Consider the following 21,749-nt stretch of genomic DNA (forward strand, 5'->3'; position numbering starts at 1 on the left):
ACTCATTCTCCTGCTCTGCTGTCAAATCGTCAGTTTGCATCACTGGATCATATCCAGCGCTTGCCGTGTAGGCGTTCAAACTACCTAACGATGCCTCTAGCGTCTTTTCTGGTTCTTTATTCTTTTTATCTCCTTTCGCCATTTACTGTTCTAGTCTAAATAGCGAAATCTAGCGAAAAGGGTAACTTGACAACAGTAACAACTTTGAGTTGCTAAGGTGTTCCCTCCTCTACGGCGACAGCTAAGTGCCAAACAGCGTTTTATAGTGAATTGGGAAGATGAACAGAACTGAATAGAAATGTTTTAAAATGTCTTTATTACACGTAGTTTAAAAGTACAAAACTACACTCAAGACAAACATATGTACATTGAATAAATCTGCCAAATATTTGGCTATTGTGGGACTACGTGTTCAAACTGAACATTCCTGCACAATATAGGGCCATGCCACTATTAAAACAATTACTAGGATAGAGCTTTAAATTAAACCTGCACTTTATAAACACATTGTTCAAAAAGGCCTTTGCACAAAAGTATGCTAAAATGCACTTCAGTCTGAGGGGTTTTAATAAACAATACTAGTATTTCGGAAGTTTCAGTCCTGTGAAATAACGTCCAGATTTGCCAAGTGCCTCATGGTAGGTCGCCCATGAGGACAATTCCATGGTTGCTCAATCTCACTCATGTGTCCCACAAGTTTCTTCATCTCACTGATATTCAGAGCTGTGCCAATCATTACCTAACAGGAAGGAAGCAACATGTCAAAAAAACAAATCACACACTTAGAGCAGGCTCATGTTGCTCTACGGAAATGGCATTGATACATTTTTGGCAACATATCACAACAAAGAGTGCATACAAGTAAATGGATGTGTTTAAATAAATAATCATATCCATAGCTCTATCCATGAAACAAACTTCAAAAGAAATGTTAAAACTTAACAAGTGAAGACGAATTTGCTTAATATGAATTTAAAGAGACTGCAGCACAAATATGAAAAAAAAAAACATCAATTGTTAAATGACTATATTGTGGTTTTCCCCAAATCATCCACATAATGGCATACTAATGTTGTAGGTGGTGCTTTACTCTATGCCTGAAGTCTCTACTTCTGTATCCTCCTCACTCACCGACTTGCGGCAAGCTCTGGACGCAAACATCTGCCTAACCCGGGAAGGCCGGCACATCACCCCTGGACTGTCACTCAGCATGAAGATGAGCTCCTCTATGTCATTCGGGCCAAAGGTCCAGTTCTTACTGGTGGGGAGGGACACCAGTTTCACCCTCTGCATGACTTGTGCTGGAAACAAACACATAAAAAAACAACAACATGATAACTTTGCAGAGAACATCAAAGAAAAGACAAACATAAAAACATCATGTGGCCTTGTGCTCCTACCATCCTCATCAATCAGGAAGTCAAAGCCATTTTTCCGGAAGATTTCAAGGTTATCTATGAGCACCGTTTCACTGACAGCGGTAATTTGAAGATTCTGTGGTCTGTGGAATGAAAGGAGACTTTTTTTCAGTTCCTTTAAAAGCGATGAGACCAAACTTAGATTGTACTCTTAAAGGAATAAGACCATGAAAGATATATGAAACACTCACACTATGAGTTTCTGTCCTTGTAACACAGTGTGCTGCTGCAACATCTCAAAGTTGTACTTTTCATCAGTGGCATGCTGGTCCACTATGAAAAGGTCAGCATTCATTTTGGTGATGATGAAGCCAAGATTGAACTGCCCGATGATGTCCATCTTCTTAAACATGTCTTTGCTGAAAAGAGAAGCCAGGGTTAATATTGTGTGGTTTAGCTTCCTATTGAAGAAACGCTCCTATTGATGTAGACCCCCCCCCCAGTGTGAAATACCCACTGTGTGCCCAGAAAGTACTTTTTTGTAAACTTAACTTTTGTGTACCATGCAGAAACACTGTGACATTTTCCAACATGCAGGACAGTCTGATACACATTGAAAAATATAAAACATTGTGTGTGTTGTTAAATACCTAATCTCTTTCTTCAGTTCATTCTCCGCAGACTGGTTCTCCCCTGGATTGATCTTTGCCCTGAAGCGCCGGTAAAGCAGCCCTCCATCTCCGTTCCCCTTCCTCTGTTCTTGAAGTCTCTGCACTCTTCCAGAGAGTTCCTTCATGCTGAATGGCAATGTCACGCTTTTCTTCTGAACTTTTGTAGGGGCATCAAGCTTATCAGTGGTGGAGGATGTGATGCTCCTGGAGTCTGAAGCTGAGCTTCCTGAGGAAGGGTCCTCATCTCGTCTGGCTTTCTTCGCCTCTGGGCTGGACGGACCTGAATGATGTGGTTCCTGGGTCATGTTTTCTGACACGGCACAGTCTACATTCACAAGCTCATCATCCACCTCGGTCTTAATACGGATGTCAGGTGAGTCTAACTCTGACTTGGTGGAACACAGGCTGTCTGGTGTTCCTGTGGTAGAACAATGATCTGACATACCAGAATCCACTTCGCTCTCTGAATGTCTGTCATACTTGTAGACATCAAGCACAGATCGCCTCTCAGAAGAGGACTTGAATGTGTCTTTTGGACTGTATTTCAGTGGGGATGTCTTGCATGCTTTGAAAGAGGTAGTCTTTTCCGGGCAGCTGAAAAAAGACTGCATGGTCTTCTGAGTTGGACCACTGCAAACCTCTTTACAGTTACTCTTATTTGCTGTAGAGGCTGAAGACTGCTGATTGGAGAAGGCAGCTTTTAAGCCTGCTAAGTTGAGAGATGATGGCTTTGGGCTGGACAGAGCAGTTTCAGGAGCATCCTCTTTTACATCCTCTGAAACAGTGGTCTGGTGGCTTTCAGCAGCATGAGCTGATTCAGCCAATCTGCATACACCTGATAGAAAAGGATATATACTGTAATTATTTACTCATAAAATATGTAGTAAAATATACATATCTTTTTTTAAGATTGATAGAAGTGCATACTGGGTGCAGGGTGGCTGACGAGGCTGATCTTGTTGACACCAGTTTCAAACATTGCAATCAGTGAACTCTTTAGGGTAGCCAGCAAAAGCTTCTCTTCTTGAAGGAAGATCTGGCGCTTGTCTGGTGTGACATTCACATCCACACATTCTAAAAAAGAGCAGAGGTCAACAGCTAAACCGACATCCTCAGCTGTCAATAGTTCTTAACAATATGACCATAAAACTGTTTGTTTACTACTTAAGGAAATGAGACTCAGATTTACCTGAAGCAACAGTGATATTTAAAGCAACAAATGGATACTGATGTCTGTTGTACATATGATAAACTTCATTTACCAGCTTTGAGACCTGAAATGTAAACATGCAAGTCATTATAATGACATTAATATGTCATAAGCTGTTCAAATAAATAAGAATATGTTTAAAGAATGAGTTTGTATGTTTGTAAGCACCTTTGTGGGGTCACAGGGTCTTTTGTTAATATAGAAAAACTGCCTATCTGTTGAACTCCTTCCCACACCATGGTCACCTCTGGATATAAAACCAGAGATGCTGCAATACAAGCATAGAAAGTCAGCTGTTTAAACAACAGTTTGCATTACATATAACGACAATTTGCAAAAACATGTCTTAACCAATTCACCCTTCGCTAAGCCACACCCGAAAACCGCCACAGGCCAATCGTGGCTTAGCAACCCGTCACTAGGCACGGGAGGTCTGACAAGCTTTTCGAGTTTTGCCATGTTAACCTGTGGAGACTGAAAGCCTGTGGGTCATGAAGGGCACTTATTTGGATGTGTGGTGCCCTAACCCACGTAAAGACACAGTGAAATAACATGTTACACTATAGAAACATGATATAATTGGGAACACATATTGTTCTAACTGTAAAAAATGGCATATTGCATGATATTTCCATAACCGCGAGATACACGCTTCACGATAACGGCAAGAAGTTGTTAACAGACGTTCATCAAGATGTATAGCCCATCAGCAATCTATTTAAAATAACACCTATTTAAAGTACCATTCATGATATGTTGTCAAATATTGAAGTTGTGTGAAGTACATAGCTTAAATGGTATGTTTCTTTCGTCCCCCATGCCTGTTCCATTCATTCTGGCCAGGAGAGTCGAATGAAACAAAACGCACATTCGACTTTTGCTTAAATAACTCATGAACGGTTTTGTTCAGAGATAAAATTCCAACTGTATTTGACAGAGGACAGATGTAGGTTGCTAGTGACAAAATATTAGCTTTCAGTGTGGTACGATGTCTTTGTAAATTACATTTCATTGAAAAGTCTCGGTTCTCCCCCTATGTAATAGACGTGCAGGGTGCTAAAGCTTGTCAGACATAGCAACAGTAACTAAGGAGGGCGGGACTTAGCGAAGGGTGAATTGATGAGGAGATGATATATTAGAAACTCATATCTACTTAAACTGAAAAGTAACATCCAATAGCACAATCCAAATTACAATCGAAACTCACGTGAAGAGTTCTTTGGGCATCTCTGTTCCACTGAGCCCATAGTCCTCCTTCACTGAGTCAGTCGGGGAGTGCTGCTGAAATGGAATCAGGGTCTGTAGCTGCAGAGGAATGGCCAAGCCGCATTACACACCATAAATGTTTATCCTCACACAAACGTGCAAAGTCCAACATTCACTATTACTATTTAGTACATAATAGTACACAGAAAGGTAACTCTATTGAAGACAATGAATACATACACTGTCTTATTGGTCAAATCAGCTAACCTGTTTGGGTCCAAACACAGCTCCAATGTTGTCCTTCATGCTGTTGCTTCCACTGGTGCAAAGCACAGTGTTGCGTTTGCCCTGACCCACCTGGTTTGTGCAGGTGATACGAACACCCGTGGAGATGATGCAGTAGGACTGCAGCACATGCATCATCTTTGCATATTCCTGAAAACACACCAAGCAACCAAACAGTTGGTTGAGATCCAACCTAAAGTTAAACCAATTGCACATGAAACATTTGCTTTGAATTTAAAGGAATATTACAGACACACTCACAGAAAACCCCTGACACAGCTGTTGTTATCTCAGGCACGCACCCCTTTTCATGATAAACTTCATACCTTTTTAATGTTGCGTTGGAACTCTTTATGTCGAACAGGTAGAGTGTAAAAGAGCTGCTGCAGGCTGATTGTGGTGCCCTGCTGGCGGGGATGGGGCGATTGCTGGGCCAGGCGACCATTGTTGTCGAATACGAGCCGTGTGCCCACCTGGGCAGTTTTGTGACACGTCACCACACTTATGTCACTGGCAGGAAAGGAAGCAAGAAGGAAGAGAATTGAAAACTCTACCACATATATATTTTTTTTTTACATTCTGTGACAAAGATGTTCAGACAGTGTCATTCATTCAATCGTTCATTCATTCATTCATTCATTCATTCATTCATTCATTCATGCCTTTCGTGTTCAGTGCCTTTTATTCTAAAATATATTGGCCGAATTGCCCAGATCTGGGTTGCCTAACTGGATGTACAAGCATCTTAAAGGCTTTAAACTGGGTATACTGTGAGGTCCTGCAGTCCAGCACACACCTGAGAGCACAGAGAGAGCTCAGGGCCTCCCCACGGAAACCAAAGGTCTCCACATGGATGAGGTCTGAGAAGTCGCGCAGCTTGGATGTGTGGTGCTTCAACGCTGTGAAAACAGTCAAAATTCAGTCAACTTACAAAATCTGCATTTCATTGAAAGCTATAAGAAATGTCTGGGATTGTTATCACTGTCTCACTTAGGCCTTCGAAATTTGCCTCCTCTACTCCACTGCCATTGTCTGATACCTCCACCAACTCCGCTCCATTTTCTTTCAGTTTGACCTCTGCAGAGACACGGGGATCAAAAACACATAAGGTTTTAGGTAATATAAAACATCATTGGAAATTAACATTGAAAATGTAATGGAACAGCTCTAGTCATTATAGCCACATTATGGTATTGTGGTTTCATACCGACATTGGTGGAACCTGCATCGATGCTGTTCTCTACCAACTCTTTTACAGCTGTGGCAAGAGTCAGAACAACTTGACCAGAGCAGATTTGGTGTACTGAATGTTTGTCAATTGCCTTGATGGCCCGAGCTGGCTCAGTGCTGTGGGAAGAGTGCAAAACACTCTATCAACATAAATAACAAGTGGATGACTCACCTGTCTTCACACTTATAATATCTAATAAACACGGTGGTGTGTTGTCAACCTATATAAAGCTGTGGTTAACGTGCTGTTTACGTTATAATAGTCTTGTTTGTATCGTCAATCGGTTGTCAATGTATGCATGACATTGTATGCTCGCATTGTTGATATTAGCCTCACTTACCAGCTATCCATCATCCAGTTGTACAAATTCCAGACTGTCACTCGCGTTTTGGTGAGCAAGTTCTTGTGCAGGTGGTCAATTACACAAGGATTTGTGTTTGCGGTTCTGAACTGTAAACTAATGTTAACTGAATATGATAGTTCTATAGTTTAGCATTAAGACTCAGGGATAGCTAAGCTATTAGTGAATACCTCCAAAATGCCTTGTGTATGCATGTTTAGACAGTTATTTGCCAAATTATCCTACGGTGTACTGTCGATATAATACAAACGACTTTAGGAGCATTTCTAAGTGAAAAGCTTTGACTACTTCTTGATAGCTACATGCTATGGCAGCAACACTTGTGTTCCGCGCGCTAGTAAGCCAGTCTCGCGAGAGTTGTAAATCTAATTTTAGTAAGGTCACCAGTCTATGATTATCACAAACAAGCAAGTTGCAAGATTGGAGGTTCCCTTGAGCTGTGCCATTTTCAACTTATTGGCTGCCATAGTCTTAAGAGTTTAGAATGTTTGGTGTTGGGATATTGGGAGTTTGTAACTTAATTTCGCATAGTAATTTATTTAATTAGTATGAAGTTCAAAATGCATCCCTTTTCTATATTTATCAAGTGCAAATATTCTGCTGGCAATCCTTAGTTTATTGTTGCTTATTGGAACAAAAGCAAGTTTTACAAGATTTGAAACATTTCATCATCCCGCTGTCCATGTGACAGTACGATCACGTATTTTAGGGATAGTGACTGAAGTTTGATTTACATAGAGGGACGAAAAAGGGGGATTTAAAAAAAAATACATCATTACATCATATAATTTCCTTATACTGCAGGTAAAATACATGACAAAGAATTGTTATTGTAACTTAAAATAATAGATAACACATTATGTGTGATTTTCGGTTCTTGTTAATACATTTCTTTGATGACACTCCCTGATTTGACTACAGCCCAGACATGGCGAATCGTTGTAAGGGGTAGAAGTGGCCGGTGTATAAGCACAGAAATACTATTTCTATTACTCAAATAGTAATGTTACCAATTTAATTGTTTTATAAATTGCGAAAGCCTAAATGGTGGAGTAGAACAAAGCGCGTTTCTTCGTCAACCTTATGCTTTTTGGAGGGCCATATAGTCATATAGTCTATGAGTCAAACAGACAGCATGTTCAACAGACGGGGCAATTTCGTTAACGTTAACAATATCGCGGAACATTCGAGTAGTGATAATGGTCGGACTACAGCCAACCCTTTCTTCCAGAGGACTTTAAGAACTTGTAGTAGAATTCAAGAGGCAAACCCACTGTGCCTAACTGATGATGATGATGACGACGAGGATGTTCAGTTTGACAGTAAGTAATGCTTGCACGTTGAACTATCGTAGTAGGCTGCCTCTCCAGTTATTTTGAGCCGTGGCTTATGATGAGGGGGTGTGGTGATTATCTAAGACACATAGCTGGCAAGATTCTATGTTAAAGGAAACCTCTTCTCAGACCTGAAGGAATTCACCTACTATTGACTCAATGACCGATAGCCTAGAGACAACAAGGACGATTACATCGTTTAATTGAGTGCCCTTGCCAGCTAGAGTTAGGTATCATTAGGAATCAGGACCAACAGGAGCGCATCTGTAGTTGACCAGAGATACATTTGTGTCCTTGCCCTAGCTTGGAATTATGGAAGCAGCTGGCTATATTCATTGTCGTTGTTATGATTGATGCATTGATAGAAATTGGTAACACCTGTGTCAAGACATGCATCATAATTCAAATTTTTTCTTAGAGCTTTAGCTTAGGACTTAGTATTAAGACTACTAGTAGGCTATATTATTATTAGTCAGGTTACATCACATATCTAACTCACACCCCTTTTTGACAGGAGGATATGAGGTAGGCCTACTCTTTTTGGAGTGTTTCCCACCATGGTGTTCTCTTGGGCGTAGATGTCTGCTTTATGTTTTGTACAGATAAGCATACCCTAACCTAACCCACCCGTTTACACTGAAAACAGCCACCAGTGAGTTTATAGGAGCCTGACATGAGCCTGTGGTCTACTACTAACTTTTCTGAGTAGGAGGGTTGTCTGATGAAGTGTCAATAATGAATTCAGAGAAAAGGGATATAGTTGCACTAATTGCTAAAGTTATTGCTGAAGGTATGAAAGTTCTTGTTGATTCATAAACATTTGTCTGACTTTAGCACCATGAAACTGTGCAGAATTTAGCATTGATGCTAAAGAAGCTTTGAGCTATGAAATGGATCATTCTGTCTGCTAGGCTAGCTGCTTGAGATTTGTCTTGCTTGTTTTTTGTTGTTGTTAATTTTCTCCTCTCTCTTGGGTATATGAAGCTTCAGATTCAGAAAACAACTGTGAAGTACTGATGGCAGGGAAACAGTACACGTCCATCCAAGAGTTTACATCTGCCATCCCCAATCACCTCTTGCTCGGCTCCCTACTGGAACATTTGTGCCTTGTCTACGAGAGGGATCCCACTAGGTCACGTATGCTCTTTAAGGGTAAATATTCATTATGTTGTCAAGTTGTACACTACTGTGGAAATGTGAAAATGTCAATGCTTCATAAAACTACCATCAATCTTAACTTTCTGCTAAGAAAAGCATTTTGTATGTTCATTTCTCTATTCTCTTTCGATGTTGCCTCAACGGTTTTCAACTTTTGGTCAAGGTTCCTCTGGGAAAGTTTAGGCTTTTTCTCTTTAAAGTGAAACAAACGAAAGAAAAGGACACCACACAGCCCGAACTGGCCTGAGAATTGCTCTATTTCTGTCATTAACTGCTGTCTCATCTCACCCTTTTCCCCAGTGATTGGTCAGAGATTGGCCGGCATGAACCTCCTTTCCCCCCTTGCCATCAGTGATGAGTTCAGCACCGTGAGACTTCAGCACAACCGTGCCTTTACTGAGCTCCTCCGAGCAGCCACCTCCTCACTATTTCCTCAGGTGGGATGGCTCAACTTGTGTCCAATGGAATTGTTGCGCACACAAGAAATTGTGTCTGTTCAAATATACACAAATATATATTGAATCAAAATAGTCACATTACATGTTCACATAGTATTTGTGTTAGGGCACAATGTCAGTATTTCAGGCTTGTGCTGATTGTTTGTGTTGAATGGTTAAAATGTAGCTGCAAAGTTAACCATAAGCCCCTCTGAATATCTGGACTAACCAGTATCTTACTTTCTCTCCACCTCCAGGATTGTAAATACCTTAGCACGGATCCTCAGAGTAATCTTTTAAGGTAAGAACAATGTTGTATGATGGCCATGTTGGTTTTAGGGAACTGTTGCTTTAGGAGTGTGTTTCTGATAGATTTTGTCTTTGCTAATCACAGACCAAAAGATGGCCTTTTCCAAGCACAAACTTCACGTTATCTTAGTGAATTTGAAGAGATCTCAGCTCTCGGCAAAGGTTCTTATGGGAAAGTCTTCAAGGTGTGGTTATGTTATATACTCTCATTAAGTTTATATGGTATAGCAGCATGTTGTTCGCTAAATTATATAATTGGACACACATCACTATTTCAGGTAACCAACAAGTTGGATGGACAGTGTTATGCTGTGAAGAAAATTCTCATCAGAAATGTTTCAAGAGATGACTGCATGAAGGTGCGTTTGTGTTTGAATTGACAGAAATAAAACGTTTTAATGACTCACATTTTTGAAGGAGGTACGCAGTGCTGTCGTTGAGTACAGTATTGTTTTGACTGCGTTTTTAGGTTCTTAGAGAGGTGAAAGTATTGTCCAGTCTCCAGCACCCAAACATAGTAGGCTATCACACTGCATGGATGGAACATGTTCAGCCGGGAACAGACAGCAAGTTGCCTAAAGGTATACTCATTTGAATATTTTCTCTGCACATATTGAATGAGACATCCTTAGCGTCTTCAGCATTTTTTTAACTAGAATATGATGCCAATGAATACAAAACGGAGTAAATATTTTAACTGTGCCCTTTTAACTTTTAATTTGCTTTTGTTTATCAGAGGCTAGATTGAAACCTGCCCTACCAGCCCTTGAAAGACCATCACTAAGGTATTGCTGTCGTAACTTTACTCCCCTTGATTAATTTATGGATATTTTTTGCTGTTCACCAATATCTTATAACTTCGTGCCACTGAATCACACAGAAATATTTCTCTGCACATTTCAGATATCCAGAGGACAGTAGTGGCAGCAGCAATGGCTCCTCGATTGTGTTTGAAAGCTCAGGGTGCCCCAGGGATTCCATGCCTGACGACACACACACATCGGGGAGCATATGCCAGATAGACGGACCTACTGGAGGAGAGAGTTCCAAGGTCGTGTGTTCAAAAGTTACACGTAATCCCGACCACTTTGTCCCCTGCGTGTACCTCGGCCAGCCAGCCTCCACAGCTGCAGCCTGCCCCGTCATGGCGGCTGCCCCATCGTGCTGGGACAGCTCTGTGTTGTCGGAGGAGGACTTCAGTGGGCACAGAGTGGAGAGGAATAATAACTCTTACATCGATGTAGATAGCAGTCAGCAGTGGGCTGAGAGCCAACCACGGGAGGTAAGAATGGTTTGAGACACTGGTGTTCAGGGCTTAAAGTGTTCAGGCACCGTGCCGGAATTCAGGCATGTGCTGGTATGCTTAAGATTTGAAAATAGGCAATGAGACTACAGTATATATGACGTCCTCATAAATGTCTGATAACTTCAGGCACCGACATTTTCATTGCTTTAAGCCCTGGGTGTTTATTAGCTCGTTTTTTCACCTGGTGGATATGATCAGTACTGGCAAAGTCATATAACATCATATAGCATGACACACATTTGTTGTTTCTGGTCTGACTTTGGTCTGTTTTCGTTTTTATTTGTGATATTCTGGGCGTTTTGCAGGTGCAGTTCCACCTGATGCTCTATATTCAGATGCAACTGTGTGAACGCTCCCTTAAGGATTGGATCCAGGAGAAGAATTCCAAACCCATAGAGGAGCTTACTCATGTTACAAGTAATTTGAATTTATAACTTCTGTGCCTTTACATGTAAATCTAAATGCTTTACGATATAAAACCTGTGTCCCTCAGGTAATGACTTTAACCAACGCACAGAAATGTCCTTAGAACAAGTGGATGTTAAAGTCATGAGATGTATAACATGTGAATGGACACTTGATGTATTACAGTTTTTCTCAGTTGCTTTGGTGCATTTCTCAAATCATCAATAACATTTGTACAGCAAGTGCATTTCTGCAAACAATTTGTGCAGACTGCACCACTTTCAAAAGCAAATATTTATGCCAATCAACAAGTCAGTGTCATCAGAATAACAGGTTACTGTGTCTCTGTCAGGAACACAATTTTATCAACAAGATTTCAGACAGCAGTTTACTCTGAAAGCATTTTGTAATGAAAAGGCTGCAGTTTTCCTTTGAGCGTTTATCAATTTCAGCAGTAAAAAGTCACACTTTAAGTTATACTGTATACTTTTACTTAGGGAAGGACTATTCAACAGAGAACCTGTATAATGTATTTTGACTAGCATAACATTAACAACTGATAATGTAAAACAAACAGCACACAATTGTATACAATCAGTTGCATAGATGTGGCAAAGCATTTGCTGTTTGTTAAAAATAACAAGAAATTGCTTGAAGTGTGAAGATGAGGAGGATGATGGATGAGCAAGAAGTTTGGAGAATTTCAATTCTGATCTGAGAAATGCACCAAAGTGACATTGTAATTAATGACTACTACATTAATTTGTTTTTGGTCAAACTAATTTCTCATTTCAGATGCACACAGATCCATGGCCACAGAGCAACTGTTTCATATACTACGTAAAATTCTGGAAGGGGTACAATACATCCATTCTAGAGGAATTATGCACAGAGACCTCAAGGTAAGTCACTATCAGTTTTTTTTTATTGGCAAGCAAGTATCCAGTCCATCCATAAGAACTACATTTAGGTAGACTTTGAGTGAAATGTGAGGAAGTGTTTTAGGTCATCTAGTTTCAAAAAGACCTCAAAGTTTTGCTCAGTCATTATTGAAATGTCTTAAATTTGTGAAATCTGGAATCGTTGGAAAATATGAGGTGCTGTGTGAGAAACCAGAGCTTTGGAGCATGTTTGAGAAAGGTGAACCCATGCTAGGGAAGGCTCCAGGTATGTCTTGGAAAGCTCGTGGGATGTTTGGTATACCTCCCTGAATGTTAGGGACACCTTGTGGAATGTTTGGCACACTTGGTGGAATGTGTTGGTGGACAACATGTGGAACGTTTGGGACACCTTGTGGATTTGGGACATCTCGTTGCAGGTTTGGAACACCTCGTGCAAGGGGTAGGACACCTCGTGTAGGGGGTAGGACACCTCGTGCAAGGGTGGGGACACCTCGTGTAGGGGGTAGGACACCTCGTGTAGGGGGTAGGACACCTCGAGTAGGGGGTGGGACACCTCGTGAAGTTAAATTCCGTAGGATATCGTGGAATTCTTGCTGAATGTTTGGAAAATCTGGTGGGGTGTTTGGGACATGTGCCGTAAAAACTTGTGGTGTATTTGGGACATTTAGTGGATAGTTAGGAAGATTTCGGGGAATATGCTGGAAATTTGGGGGATTGCTGGCAAAAATTGGTTGCGTATTTGAGTTTTGGTGGGTGTCAAACCGTGGAGGAGCATTTGGAAAATGTCGGGGGATGAAATTTGGATAGAACTGAAAACGAGGCAGTGGACTTTCATCATTCTTGGTAAAGTCTATTTCAAGTGGGCTTTCCCAGTAGTCAAAGATGAAGTCAATTATTTTTGAAGGCAGCAACTCCCTGATTGTGGGTTTGTCATCCTCCCCATAGAGTTGATATATTCTGATCTTACAGAGGCTCTGCAAGTCACGAGGCTGTGTTGCAAAATGCATCAATTGACATCTCTGCTGGGCATGCTCAGGCAGCTCCAGGCATCTGGGGAGGAGACCTTGAGAGTTGGTTAGTTTTAAGGGCAAGGTGAGGTAGAGAAGTTTTCCCAGCAGTCGTGTGTTGCTCAGGTTTGGCTTGTGCTCCAGGAAAAGGAACAGGCAGGTCTCTCCACGTGTGGACAGCTTGTTGATATCTGCACCATAACGGAGGAGGGCGTCCACCACCACATCCCTGCCCACACTGCAGGCCTCGTGGAGAGGTGTCCGACCTTCGAGGTTCACAGCATCTGGCTTCGCACCACCCTCTAGTAATGCACTAATACAGCTAAGGCTGTTGCTCTGGATGTCTGCAAAGCTGCTGGCCTCAGCCCGTACAGCCAGGTGCAGTGGGCTGTTACCAGATGACTCTACTGCTCTGTTAACATCTGCACCAAGCTCAATGAGACAGGTGGTGATGTCGGTGTGGAGGACACCTGCTGCCATATGCAGTGGCATCATGCCAATCATGTCCGCAAGGTTGACATTGGCACCACAGCTAGCCAGCATGCCCACTGCAGGAACGGCACCATACCGCACAGCAAGATGGAGGGCAGTTTGCTGGCTATCGTTGCTGACCCGGGCGTTCAGATCCACACCATGTTCACAGAGCACCCGCAGGCAGTCCTCAGCCCGTTGCTGCATGGTCTCCATGGTTTGCCGAAACTTTGAACGGGGCATGGGCCAAGCTGGCACAATGTTTGGCCAGTAAGTGATGACCAAATGTAGTGCATTGCGACCACGTTGGTCCCTAGGTAAATAGAGGGTTACTGTTAAACATCAACATCAGTGTTCATGACCATGAAGTCTATCAGTTTTATTGACCAAACAGGACAGGTCGATATCGTTTAGGCTAAGTGTTAATAGGCTATGTTATGCTGAATGTTAAAAACATTAAAATGACAACGTGGTTAAATTCTGACAATTGCCACTGGTTATTGATGTAGTGCAAGCAAATGAGGGCTATATAAGAAAGAGTTACCTCAGTTCAGGATCGGCACCGGCATCCAGAAGGACCTCCAGGCTTTGCACTTTTCTGTATGTAGCTGCAAGGTGGATAGGCAGGATAGCAAGTCCCTGCATGGTTAAAAATGTACATGGGAAAAACCAGGAACACTTATGTGTGATGACAATAGTTATGTGTGCACAGTGCAACCTATTAAAACAAAAGTGTAGCCTTTTAAACAGATACATGCGTTCTATGAAATAAAACAGATTGAATAACATTAGCCTACCTCATTAGCGAAATCAATCCGTTTTACATTGTTTAAAGGCAGACAGACAAGGGGCCTGTTTTCAGGGTTCTTTAGAAACTCAATTTTTTCTGTCATAATTGCTTCGTAAAATGTAACTGTAGACCCAAGTCCATAGTTGGTGCCCTCGGTTGTCATCCGTATCGCCGTCGAAGATTCTTTGACGTTTTGAATGATGCGTAATTCGTCGATTTCATAGCATTTCTGTTTGTCTTCTCCAGACAATTAATTAATGATTCAGCTACGAAGGAAAGTATTCACATAGGCTTACTTGTCCCAAACAATATCACTGAAGTTCCCACGTAGTTCCCTCTTAATATTTTGTAGGGTACATCGTGCAACTTTACGTGCGTGTCGAGTAGGCAATTATGCTTAGCACTCGGTTATCTACCCCTTGCAGAAGTTGGGTGGCCCTCGGGATGATACCACCCCCACCCCACCCCACACACACACAGTCACAGCTGTCAGAAAAACTTGGTAGACGTGTTGTGTCAAGTTGGTAGGCCTAAATTATTCACTTCCATCTCCTGAACAGTGAGATAAATAGTCTGACGACATCAAAAGAATCGATAAAGGCCTACATGCACACCATATTCTTGTTTTTATCATAATGACGATAGGCTATCGTGTTCCGATTACGTATGTTAGGCCTATGTAAACACGTGCGAGTCGTAATATTAGACCTTACGCCCAACTTCCGTGTTGTGGTGCTTTATAATATCTGTGGTGGTGAACACAAGTTTGCAAATGTGTTAGGGCACGTAGTGTAGAAGTCTAACGTTACATTTGTATTTGATAGATCCCAGCAAAATTAGATTGGCAGATAGCGGACCGCTGGTGGTATGCCGCCAGTGGCGTGCCGGTCCGCCGTTGGACCACCATCTCTTTAAATTTAACTTGTTATGAATATTAAGAAAAGTTAATAAAATGATATATGGAGTATAACTGAACAAATGAAAAAGATTTTAGACCAATAGTGGCAAAATATTGGGCAATTTGTCTGCAACCCGACAGCCGACCCTCAGAGAACCAATGAGCAAAATGCCAGCGGACCGCCAGCTATGCCCCCAATGGACCGCCAGCCTCTTATCTGGGATGTTATAGCCTACTGAAGGCAATTAATTTATGATGTAGACTAATGTGAAAGTAATTAACCTACCAGTTTTTGTACATTTGAAAAAACGGTGCAGTATTTCCAAACTTGGATAGCCGCGTTGACATTATGTAACTTCAACAGCTTTTTGACAAAAACGATTTCTCCATTGATTATAGCTTCGTGTAATTTATATTGTACATGATCAAACTCAGCACTGTCCTCAAATATTTTACTCTTATTAATTTTGTGATCCATACAATAGGGACTATAGCAGGTGGTCATATTTCTTATTGAATAAGCGAGAGTTCGAAATACAAATGTCGTGTCAAATTTGAAAAATAATAATTTGCTGCTCACTTGGCGGTAACAAATGTTCTAGATCGCAGGCGTGTTTACTGGTAGAATGTACAACCTAAATACTGTTCCACGTGAGCAATGCAAGATCAACATCTTAACTTTCAGTATTTTTCTGTTGTCCTATTAAAGCCTAGAAACATATTTCTCCATGGACATGACAGTCATGTAAGGATTGGTGATTTCGGGCTGGCTTGCAAGGATATAATTCTGGACGATAATGAGACGCTACCCACCACTTCTTGCAATGGTAAGAAACATTATTCTGCAGTGGCCCACTGCCCACAATACTTTTTACTAAACACGCGTCTTTGTAATATGCCGATAGATGGCGACATTGTTATTCTGTGGGTTTGATCACCAGAAGACTGTGAGAGAAGTCATGCCATCACCATTGCTCTGGTCATAACCAATGCAACTGCCTTAATTAAGTTATGGCATAGTCTAATTTGCGTACATCTTTCAGCTGTTCTATTGTATTCCAATATATTTTAGCTCTCCTTAGTCTTTGTTGTCTCTGACTCTGTGTCCTCTGTGTTAGTGTGCTGTTGATGTCTTTGCTCTGTATCCATGTCCCATGATGTATTTTTTTTGTCTTTCAAATAATTGCTGCCATCTTGACCAGGACTCCCTGGCAGAAGAGACATTGTGTCTCAATGGGACCTTCCTGGTAAAATAAAGGTTTAAATAAAAAAAATTGTGTTGATCTCTTTCAACAGGTTCAACACACACAACAGGTGTTGGAACATTTGTGTATGCTGCCCCTGAGCAACTGGAAGGATCCCATTATGACTCCAAGGTGAAGTAGGCCTATAGCATGGGCCTATCATTATTTGGCCACTGGGTGAATAAAGTATTTTGTCGTACAAAAAAATTGAAATGCTTCTGAATTTATAGTGATGACGTAACAGTGAAGATACAATAAATAGGCTAGTGTCCCCATATAACTGCGTACTTTGTATACCTTGTTTCAGCCCTTCAAATTCCAGATTCCAAAAATAATTCAGTGGAAATGCATGGATTCCAGTTTCTTCCAGTAGCAGCAACTGGAATCCATGCATTTCCACGGAATTATTTTTGGAATCTGATCCCTTATCATACCTGTTCATTCTTACTCGTCGCTCGACTTAGCACCACCATTGAAAAAGCTGTTGGTAGCATCGGCTAACTAGCGCCAGATTTTGGAGTGCAGGGCACAAGCCGAGATGGGCTATGGGACATACGTTCACACTCGGTATCATGTTTCAACACACTTTAGGTCAATATCACACCGGAATTCTCCTTTAATGGAACAGAATTATCTTATTACTTATCGAAATAAGCCAGGTTTGGCCTTTAGCGAGGTTGATGGAATACCCCCCAGGCCGGGATATCTTGGTTATCCTGGCTCAATTTATCCGTGATCCGGTTGCACAAAAGCAGGATAGGGGGCAGCAGGATATGTTATGGTATAAGTCACCATGGCGATTTATTCTGTGGAGCTAGCCTGCTCCAGACCAGGCTAAATTCCAGGATCTATTTAATCTCATCCCTTATCTCAGTCAGCAGTCACCACAAACGGAAACCAAAAGTTATTCCACTGCCCACTACACATTGTTATCACATATAACTAGACCCACTGTCATTATTTAAACTTTTGTGATCATTAATTAACTTTTACATTTCGCCATTCCTGACCTGTCATGCGACTATGGGACGTCACGGGAGCGCCTAACCATTTCGCGCGTGGTGGTCGTGACACTAGTTGCAATATTCTCCTAAACAGAGGTGTTGCTGTTTGTTGCTGTTGTGAAAAGGCTATCGCTACCTACTTTACACCGTAGAAGAAGCAATGAAGCCGCTCTAGTTGCCATGGTGAATCTGTCATCGGTGGCGGTGTCTATTTGAGGGAGCCGTGAGCGCGCACTTATCCAGGATAGGTTTCACCTGGCTTGATGAATCCGTGTCTGCTCATCCTGGCTTGCTCGTTGTGCAACCAATTAAGCCTGTACGCTCTTGTTTTGGATTCATTGAGCGCAGCTCAGTAACTTATCCTGGATGTCTTAATTCTGCTTTTGTGCAATAGGCCCCTGGACCTCATCCAATTCTTAAAAATATCTCAGTTGCAACATGCACACTAGCCATGGGAGCAATTGTCAACTGTTATCCTTTTAAAAGCAAACACAAACTCACAAACCGTTAATTGCACCTTTTTTAATGTATGATTTCACATTAAAAATGTTGACAGTGATGGTGGAAATGTGTATGACATTGAGATGGTAGAAGCTAACATTTTAAAATGTTTTTAATTTTAACATTTTAAGCTAACATTTTAAAAGCTTTTTTTGTGTGTTCTTATACATAGTATAATACATAGTTTTACCCTCAGTACCTAATGCCTTTGTGATGTCTCCAGTCTGATATGTACAGTATTGGGGTGATTGCAGTGGAGCTGTTCCAGCCATTTGGGACTGAGATGGAACGTGCGCACAAACTTGGTGAGCTCCGACAGGGTAAGATTCCGGAAACGCTGTCTCAAAAGTGGCCTGTCCTCACCAAGTACATCCAGCTGCTGACCAGTCAGGACCCATCAAAGCGGCCTAGTGCAACACAGCTTTTGGAGAGTGAGCTCTTCAGCACCAAAGACAAGGTAAGGTACGACTCTAAGAGATAGAAGATGGTAGCACATCCAAAATAATGAGAAGAACACAATAGTCCACACAACATTATTTGTCATTTGTTGTTGTTTAACAAACTTAAAGTTTACTTCTTTAAAAGTAAATGCATTAACATGTACATATGTTTATGATATTATTATAACAAGAAATTAGTTTACCCTTACATTTCAAAGCATTCTGGTGATTTGCAGACATCTTCATGAAAATGTACACCTTAAAAGACCACTGAAGAAAGTTTATTTTACACAAAGGCAAAAAAAGCTCCAATAACCTGTGCCACACTGCTCCCCTCACAACATTAGCACTTAGCCTACATATAGGGCTGTCACGATCTCGCTTTTAAGTTGAAAACCGATCAAAATGACATCACAATCTCAAGCTTCTAAATCAAAGGTAGAATCAACAATGCAGCGACACCCCCAATATCACGTCCAGCATGCATGCCAAGAGGTAAAAAAAACACACACAAGTGTTGAAGTGCCGATTTAACTTTATCTCCTCAAATTTGAGGCTACAGCCACTTAAAAAAAGACTTCAACCTAACTCAAACACCCTCCTGCTTCTCTGAAATCACTGGTGTGGAAATATTATGAGGATCATTTATTCACGTCAGTTAACACTAAGGCTACTCTACGGAGTGTGTTATAACAATCAAATTATCATTCTGTGTTATTTCACTATGTTCACGTCTATGTTGTCTGTTCTGCTTAGTAGCTTGCGGTAGGAACGGTTTCAAAATAAAAGCCCCCCCCCCCCCAAAAAAAAAAAGTGAACAACATAAGAAATGCATTAATAGTAATATTGAAAATAAAAATAAAAATTGGAGAATCACGACACCCCTACATATTACTCTTATTATTTACTGCTGCAAAAGGAGCCAAACCCCAATGTTTTTACTCTCTGTACTGTATACACATATCATATAATGAGGTATAACAATAAGTTTATCTTAAACCTTGTAAGAAATCACAGACTGGCAGACCCGCAGAAGCAAAGCTTGCAGGGCACACATACACACACACACACACACACACACACACACACACACACACACACTTGTACCGCAGCAGTTCACAGGTGATGTAAGCAGTTTGGCTTAAGACTAAGGCTGTCCAGAAATGGCCATGTGCAAAATTATCCAAATGCTCTGTGGAGCAACCTTTTCACTTAATAACCTTCACTAAATGTGTTTGCGTTCATTCTTATGAGGTTATGACACAAACCTCTATCCTGAACCACATTGAAAAGTCTCTTGCCTCCTTAAATGTGATTTTTCAATGGAATAAATGTATGGGGACTTATTGGCACGAATCCTCATTCATCAATATTTTTCACAATTTGTACCACAATTACTAATTTCCCATCATATGTTTTCAGCTGCGGTGTGGAAGGGCCATGAGACATGAGCCCACAACACTAGGATCTGAGTGCTTTTAACCTACATTTCATCACCTTATTACAAATAACAAGTTTTATTTATGTAATTAATTTATGTTGTCAGTACTGTGCATTGAGGTTTTATTTTCATACTCCGTTTAAAAACACAAAACAGTAGGCCCAGATGTAGTCTTGTCCCACACTGAGTAATGGTCCACGACCACTTAAAAAATGTGAAGGTGATGCTGAAAGAGCTGTTCCAAGTATATTTCAGGACTTCAGAAATTTGATTTGATTTTCCATTCCCACTTGCCACTATTTCCTGAAATTGATCAAAACATCTGTCTCTCGCACCAAGGTTATCCACAGTTTAATGAGGAAGATCGATGAACAGGAGGAGGAGATAAATGAGCTCCGAAGACGAATAAGTGAACTGCAGGGCTCGCAGAATAATGTCCAGCAAATGGAAAACACAGAGTCACCCTCTGCAAGTCTTCCTCCCAGCTAAATCCAACTGTAAAAAAAAAAAAAAATTATGTCAATAATTTATTGTCAATATATTTCTGTGTGAATATTACACTGTCTGTATGTAAGAGTGCCATATTTTACTTATCTAAAACTGTAAAATAAATTTTATTTAAACGACTAATTGCTTCTTCTGTATTTACTTATTATGTGAATATTATATGCATTCTGTTAGAAAGACATATTGTTGTGTCTGAATTTGTTGGTACTCTCACAGATTACTTGAAAGCATGCTTTGTTTCTGCCTAAAAGGGATGGCATTCAAAGCAATTTTCTCATGTATAGCTGCATTTTATGTTAGTTAGTTTATTGTTCCATTGGGGGAATTCATTTTCACAGATCTGTACAATGGCATCATCACATCACATTGCAGCATATGCACATTACACATCAGTATTAGTATCAGTATCAACATTATGTATATATTTTAAAATGGCCCAGGCAGATTTGTTGTTGAAAAAGATGATAAATTATTAGATTATAGTGAGGTTTAAAACTATCTGTTTCACCTTAATTGGTATCGCAGATGTATCTTGAATCTTGAGTTTAGCCTATTTAAATCTGCAGTCTGGCATGGTGTTCACCAAAAAATAAAGGAGGAGAAAAGAGATGCCAAGGTAACTAGAAATCAGAAAGAAAATGATAAGACAAGCATGTTAAAAAAATGCTATGAGAACATTTAGATAGTGCAAATGGAAAGAGAGAAAACATTGGTCACTTTTTGGACAGAAAAAGTCAGACTAAAAAAAAAAAAAGAGAAAAAAAAAAGAAGCCAGACTGGAAATGATGATGATGATGATTGATTGATTGATTGATGATGCTTTTTGGCTCTATGTTCACAGATTTTTTTTTTTTAATGAACATGTCCATGAAAAGAACACAAATTTTTAAAAATAGAGGCTCAGTTATGTTTTGGTGCTGCTTTGTTGCGCCCTGAATCTGGAGCGAAACGTAAAGCTCCGTGTCAAAACAGTCGCAGTACATGGGTCCTCAAAACACACAGTAAGTACCCCAGAATGGTTAAGGAACACAAAGTGGACTATTCTGAAGTGACCTTCTATGAGTCTAGCCAGAAGTTGAGTCTATCCTAACTCCCTGCTGCAACGAGCACCCTTAAAACTTGAAGCAGCAGGGGGGTATTCCATCAACCTCGCTAAAGACCAAACCTGGCTTAATTAGATAAGTCTTTAGTGAGAATTCCGTTCCATTAATGAGGTTAACGTGAATCCCAGTTTGGTAACTATGGGAATTTATGCCACAAAACTAACCTGCTC

At 40.8% G+C, this 21,749-nt stretch overlaps 3 protein-coding genes across 6 annotated transcripts; 1 reads left to right on the forward strand and 2 right to left on the reverse strand.

The window, feature by feature from the left end:
• Positions 1–299: 299 nt before the first annotated feature.
• On the reverse strand, positions 300–15,090 carry pms2 (PMS1 homolog 2, mismatch repair system component). 3 transcript variants are annotated; one of them, XM_076298463.1, is made up of 16 exons: positions 14,449–14,919; positions 14,196–14,290; positions 5,938–6,077; positions 5,721–5,807; positions 5,527–5,629; positions 5,057–5,240; positions 4,713–4,880; positions 4,447–4,544; positions 3,408–3,507; positions 3,219–3,303; positions 2,957–3,103; positions 2,009–2,864; positions 1,610–1,777; positions 1,401–1,501; positions 1,132–1,301; positions 300–739 (listed from the first exon to the last, which is right to left on the reverse strand). In XM_076298463.1, the coding sequence occupies exons 1-16, from the start codon at positions 14,602–14,604 to the stop codon at positions 596–598; spliced, it is 2,802 nt and encodes a 933-aa protein (XP_076154578.1). In that variant the 5' UTR covers positions 14,605–14,919; the 3' UTR covers positions 300–595. The 3 variants fall into 3 exon arrangements, with proteins under 3 accessions (XP_076154578.1, XP_076154577.1, XP_076154579.1); XM_076298462.1 differs by having other exon boundaries at positions 1,132–1,501; positions 14,449–15,090; XM_076298464.1 differs by lacking the exons at positions 14,196–14,290; positions 14,449–14,919 and adding an exon at positions 6,302–6,649 and having other exon boundaries at positions 1,132–1,501.
• eif2ak1 (eukaryotic translation initiation factor 2-alpha kinase 1) lies at positions 7,259–20,591 on the forward strand. Of its 2 annotated transcripts, none has more exons than XM_076298465.1 (15): positions 7,259–7,644; positions 8,641–8,808; positions 9,115–9,251; positions 9,509–9,552; positions 9,646–9,745; positions 9,839–9,919; positions 10,030–10,141; positions 10,297–10,345; positions 10,464–10,842; positions 11,172–11,283; positions 12,067–12,173; positions 16,049–16,166; positions 16,636–16,715; positions 18,312–18,545; positions 20,309–20,591. In XM_076298465.1, the coding sequence occupies exons 1-15, from the start codon at positions 7,440–7,442 to the stop codon at positions 20,456–20,458; spliced, it is 2,076 nt and encodes a 691-aa protein (XP_076154580.1). In that variant the 5' UTR covers positions 7,259–7,439; the 3' UTR covers positions 20,459–20,591. The 2 variants fall into 2 exon arrangements, with proteins under 2 accessions (XP_076154580.1, XP_076154581.1); XM_076298466.1 differs by lacking the exon at positions 7,259–7,644 and adding an exon at positions 8,056–8,446.
• Positions 12,423–14,118, reverse strand: LOC143138667 (ankyrin repeat domain-containing protein 61-like). The gene is made up of 2 exons (XM_076299090.1): positions 12,622–14,118; positions 12,423–12,478 (listed from the first exon to the last, which is right to left on the reverse strand). Exons 1-2 carry the CDS (start codon positions 13,892–13,894, stop codon positions 12,423–12,425), a joined length of 1,329 nt encoding a protein of 442 aa, XP_076155205.1. The 5' UTR covers positions 13,895–14,118.
• Positions 20,592–21,749: the final 1,158 nt, after the last annotated feature.

Source organism: Alosa pseudoharengus, unplaced genomic scaffold (genome assembly GCF_046254945.1).
Source record: "Alosa pseudoharengus isolate Yale_2024_CS ecotype anadromous, Long Island Sound unplaced genomic scaffold, YU_APseudo_1.1 YU_APseudo_1.1_scf_21, whole genome shotgun sequence".
NCBI lineage: Eukaryota > Metazoa > Chordata > Actinopteri > Clupeiformes > Clupeidae > Alosa > Alosa pseudoharengus.

Coding starts and splice junctions, on each gene's coding strand:
- eif2ak1 (XM_076298465.1), top strand. CDS start 7,440: ATGAGTCAAACAGACAGCATGTTCAACAGACGGGGCAATTTCGTTAAC. Junction 9,746..9,838: donor CTTATGGGAAAGTCTTCAAG/GTGTGGTTATGT, acceptor TCACTATTTCAG/GTAACCAACAAGTTGGATGG. Junction 10,142..10,296: donor AGACAGCAAGTTGCCTAAAG/GTATACTCATTT, acceptor TTTGTTTATCAG/AGGCTAGATTGAAACCTGCC.
- LOC143138667 (XM_076299090.1), bottom strand. CDS start 13,894: ATGCCCCGTTCAAAGTTTCGGCAAACCATGGAGACCATGCAGCAACGG. Junction 12,479..12,621: donor TGTCCTACCCCCTACACGAG/GTGTCCTACCCC, acceptor CCTAACATTCAG/GGAGGTATACCAAACATCCC.
- pms2 (XM_076298462.1), bottom strand. CDS start 14,604: ATGACAACCGAGGGCACCAACTATGGACTTGGGTCTACAGTTACATTT. Junction 14,291..14,448: donor GGATTGATTTCGCTAATGAG/GTAGGCTAATGT, acceptor TTAACCATGCAG/GGACTTGCTATCCTGCCTAT. Junction 4,881..5,056: donor TCCAACGCAACATTAAAAAG/GTATGAAGTTTA, acceptor GTGTGTTTTCAG/GAATATGCAAAGATGATGCA.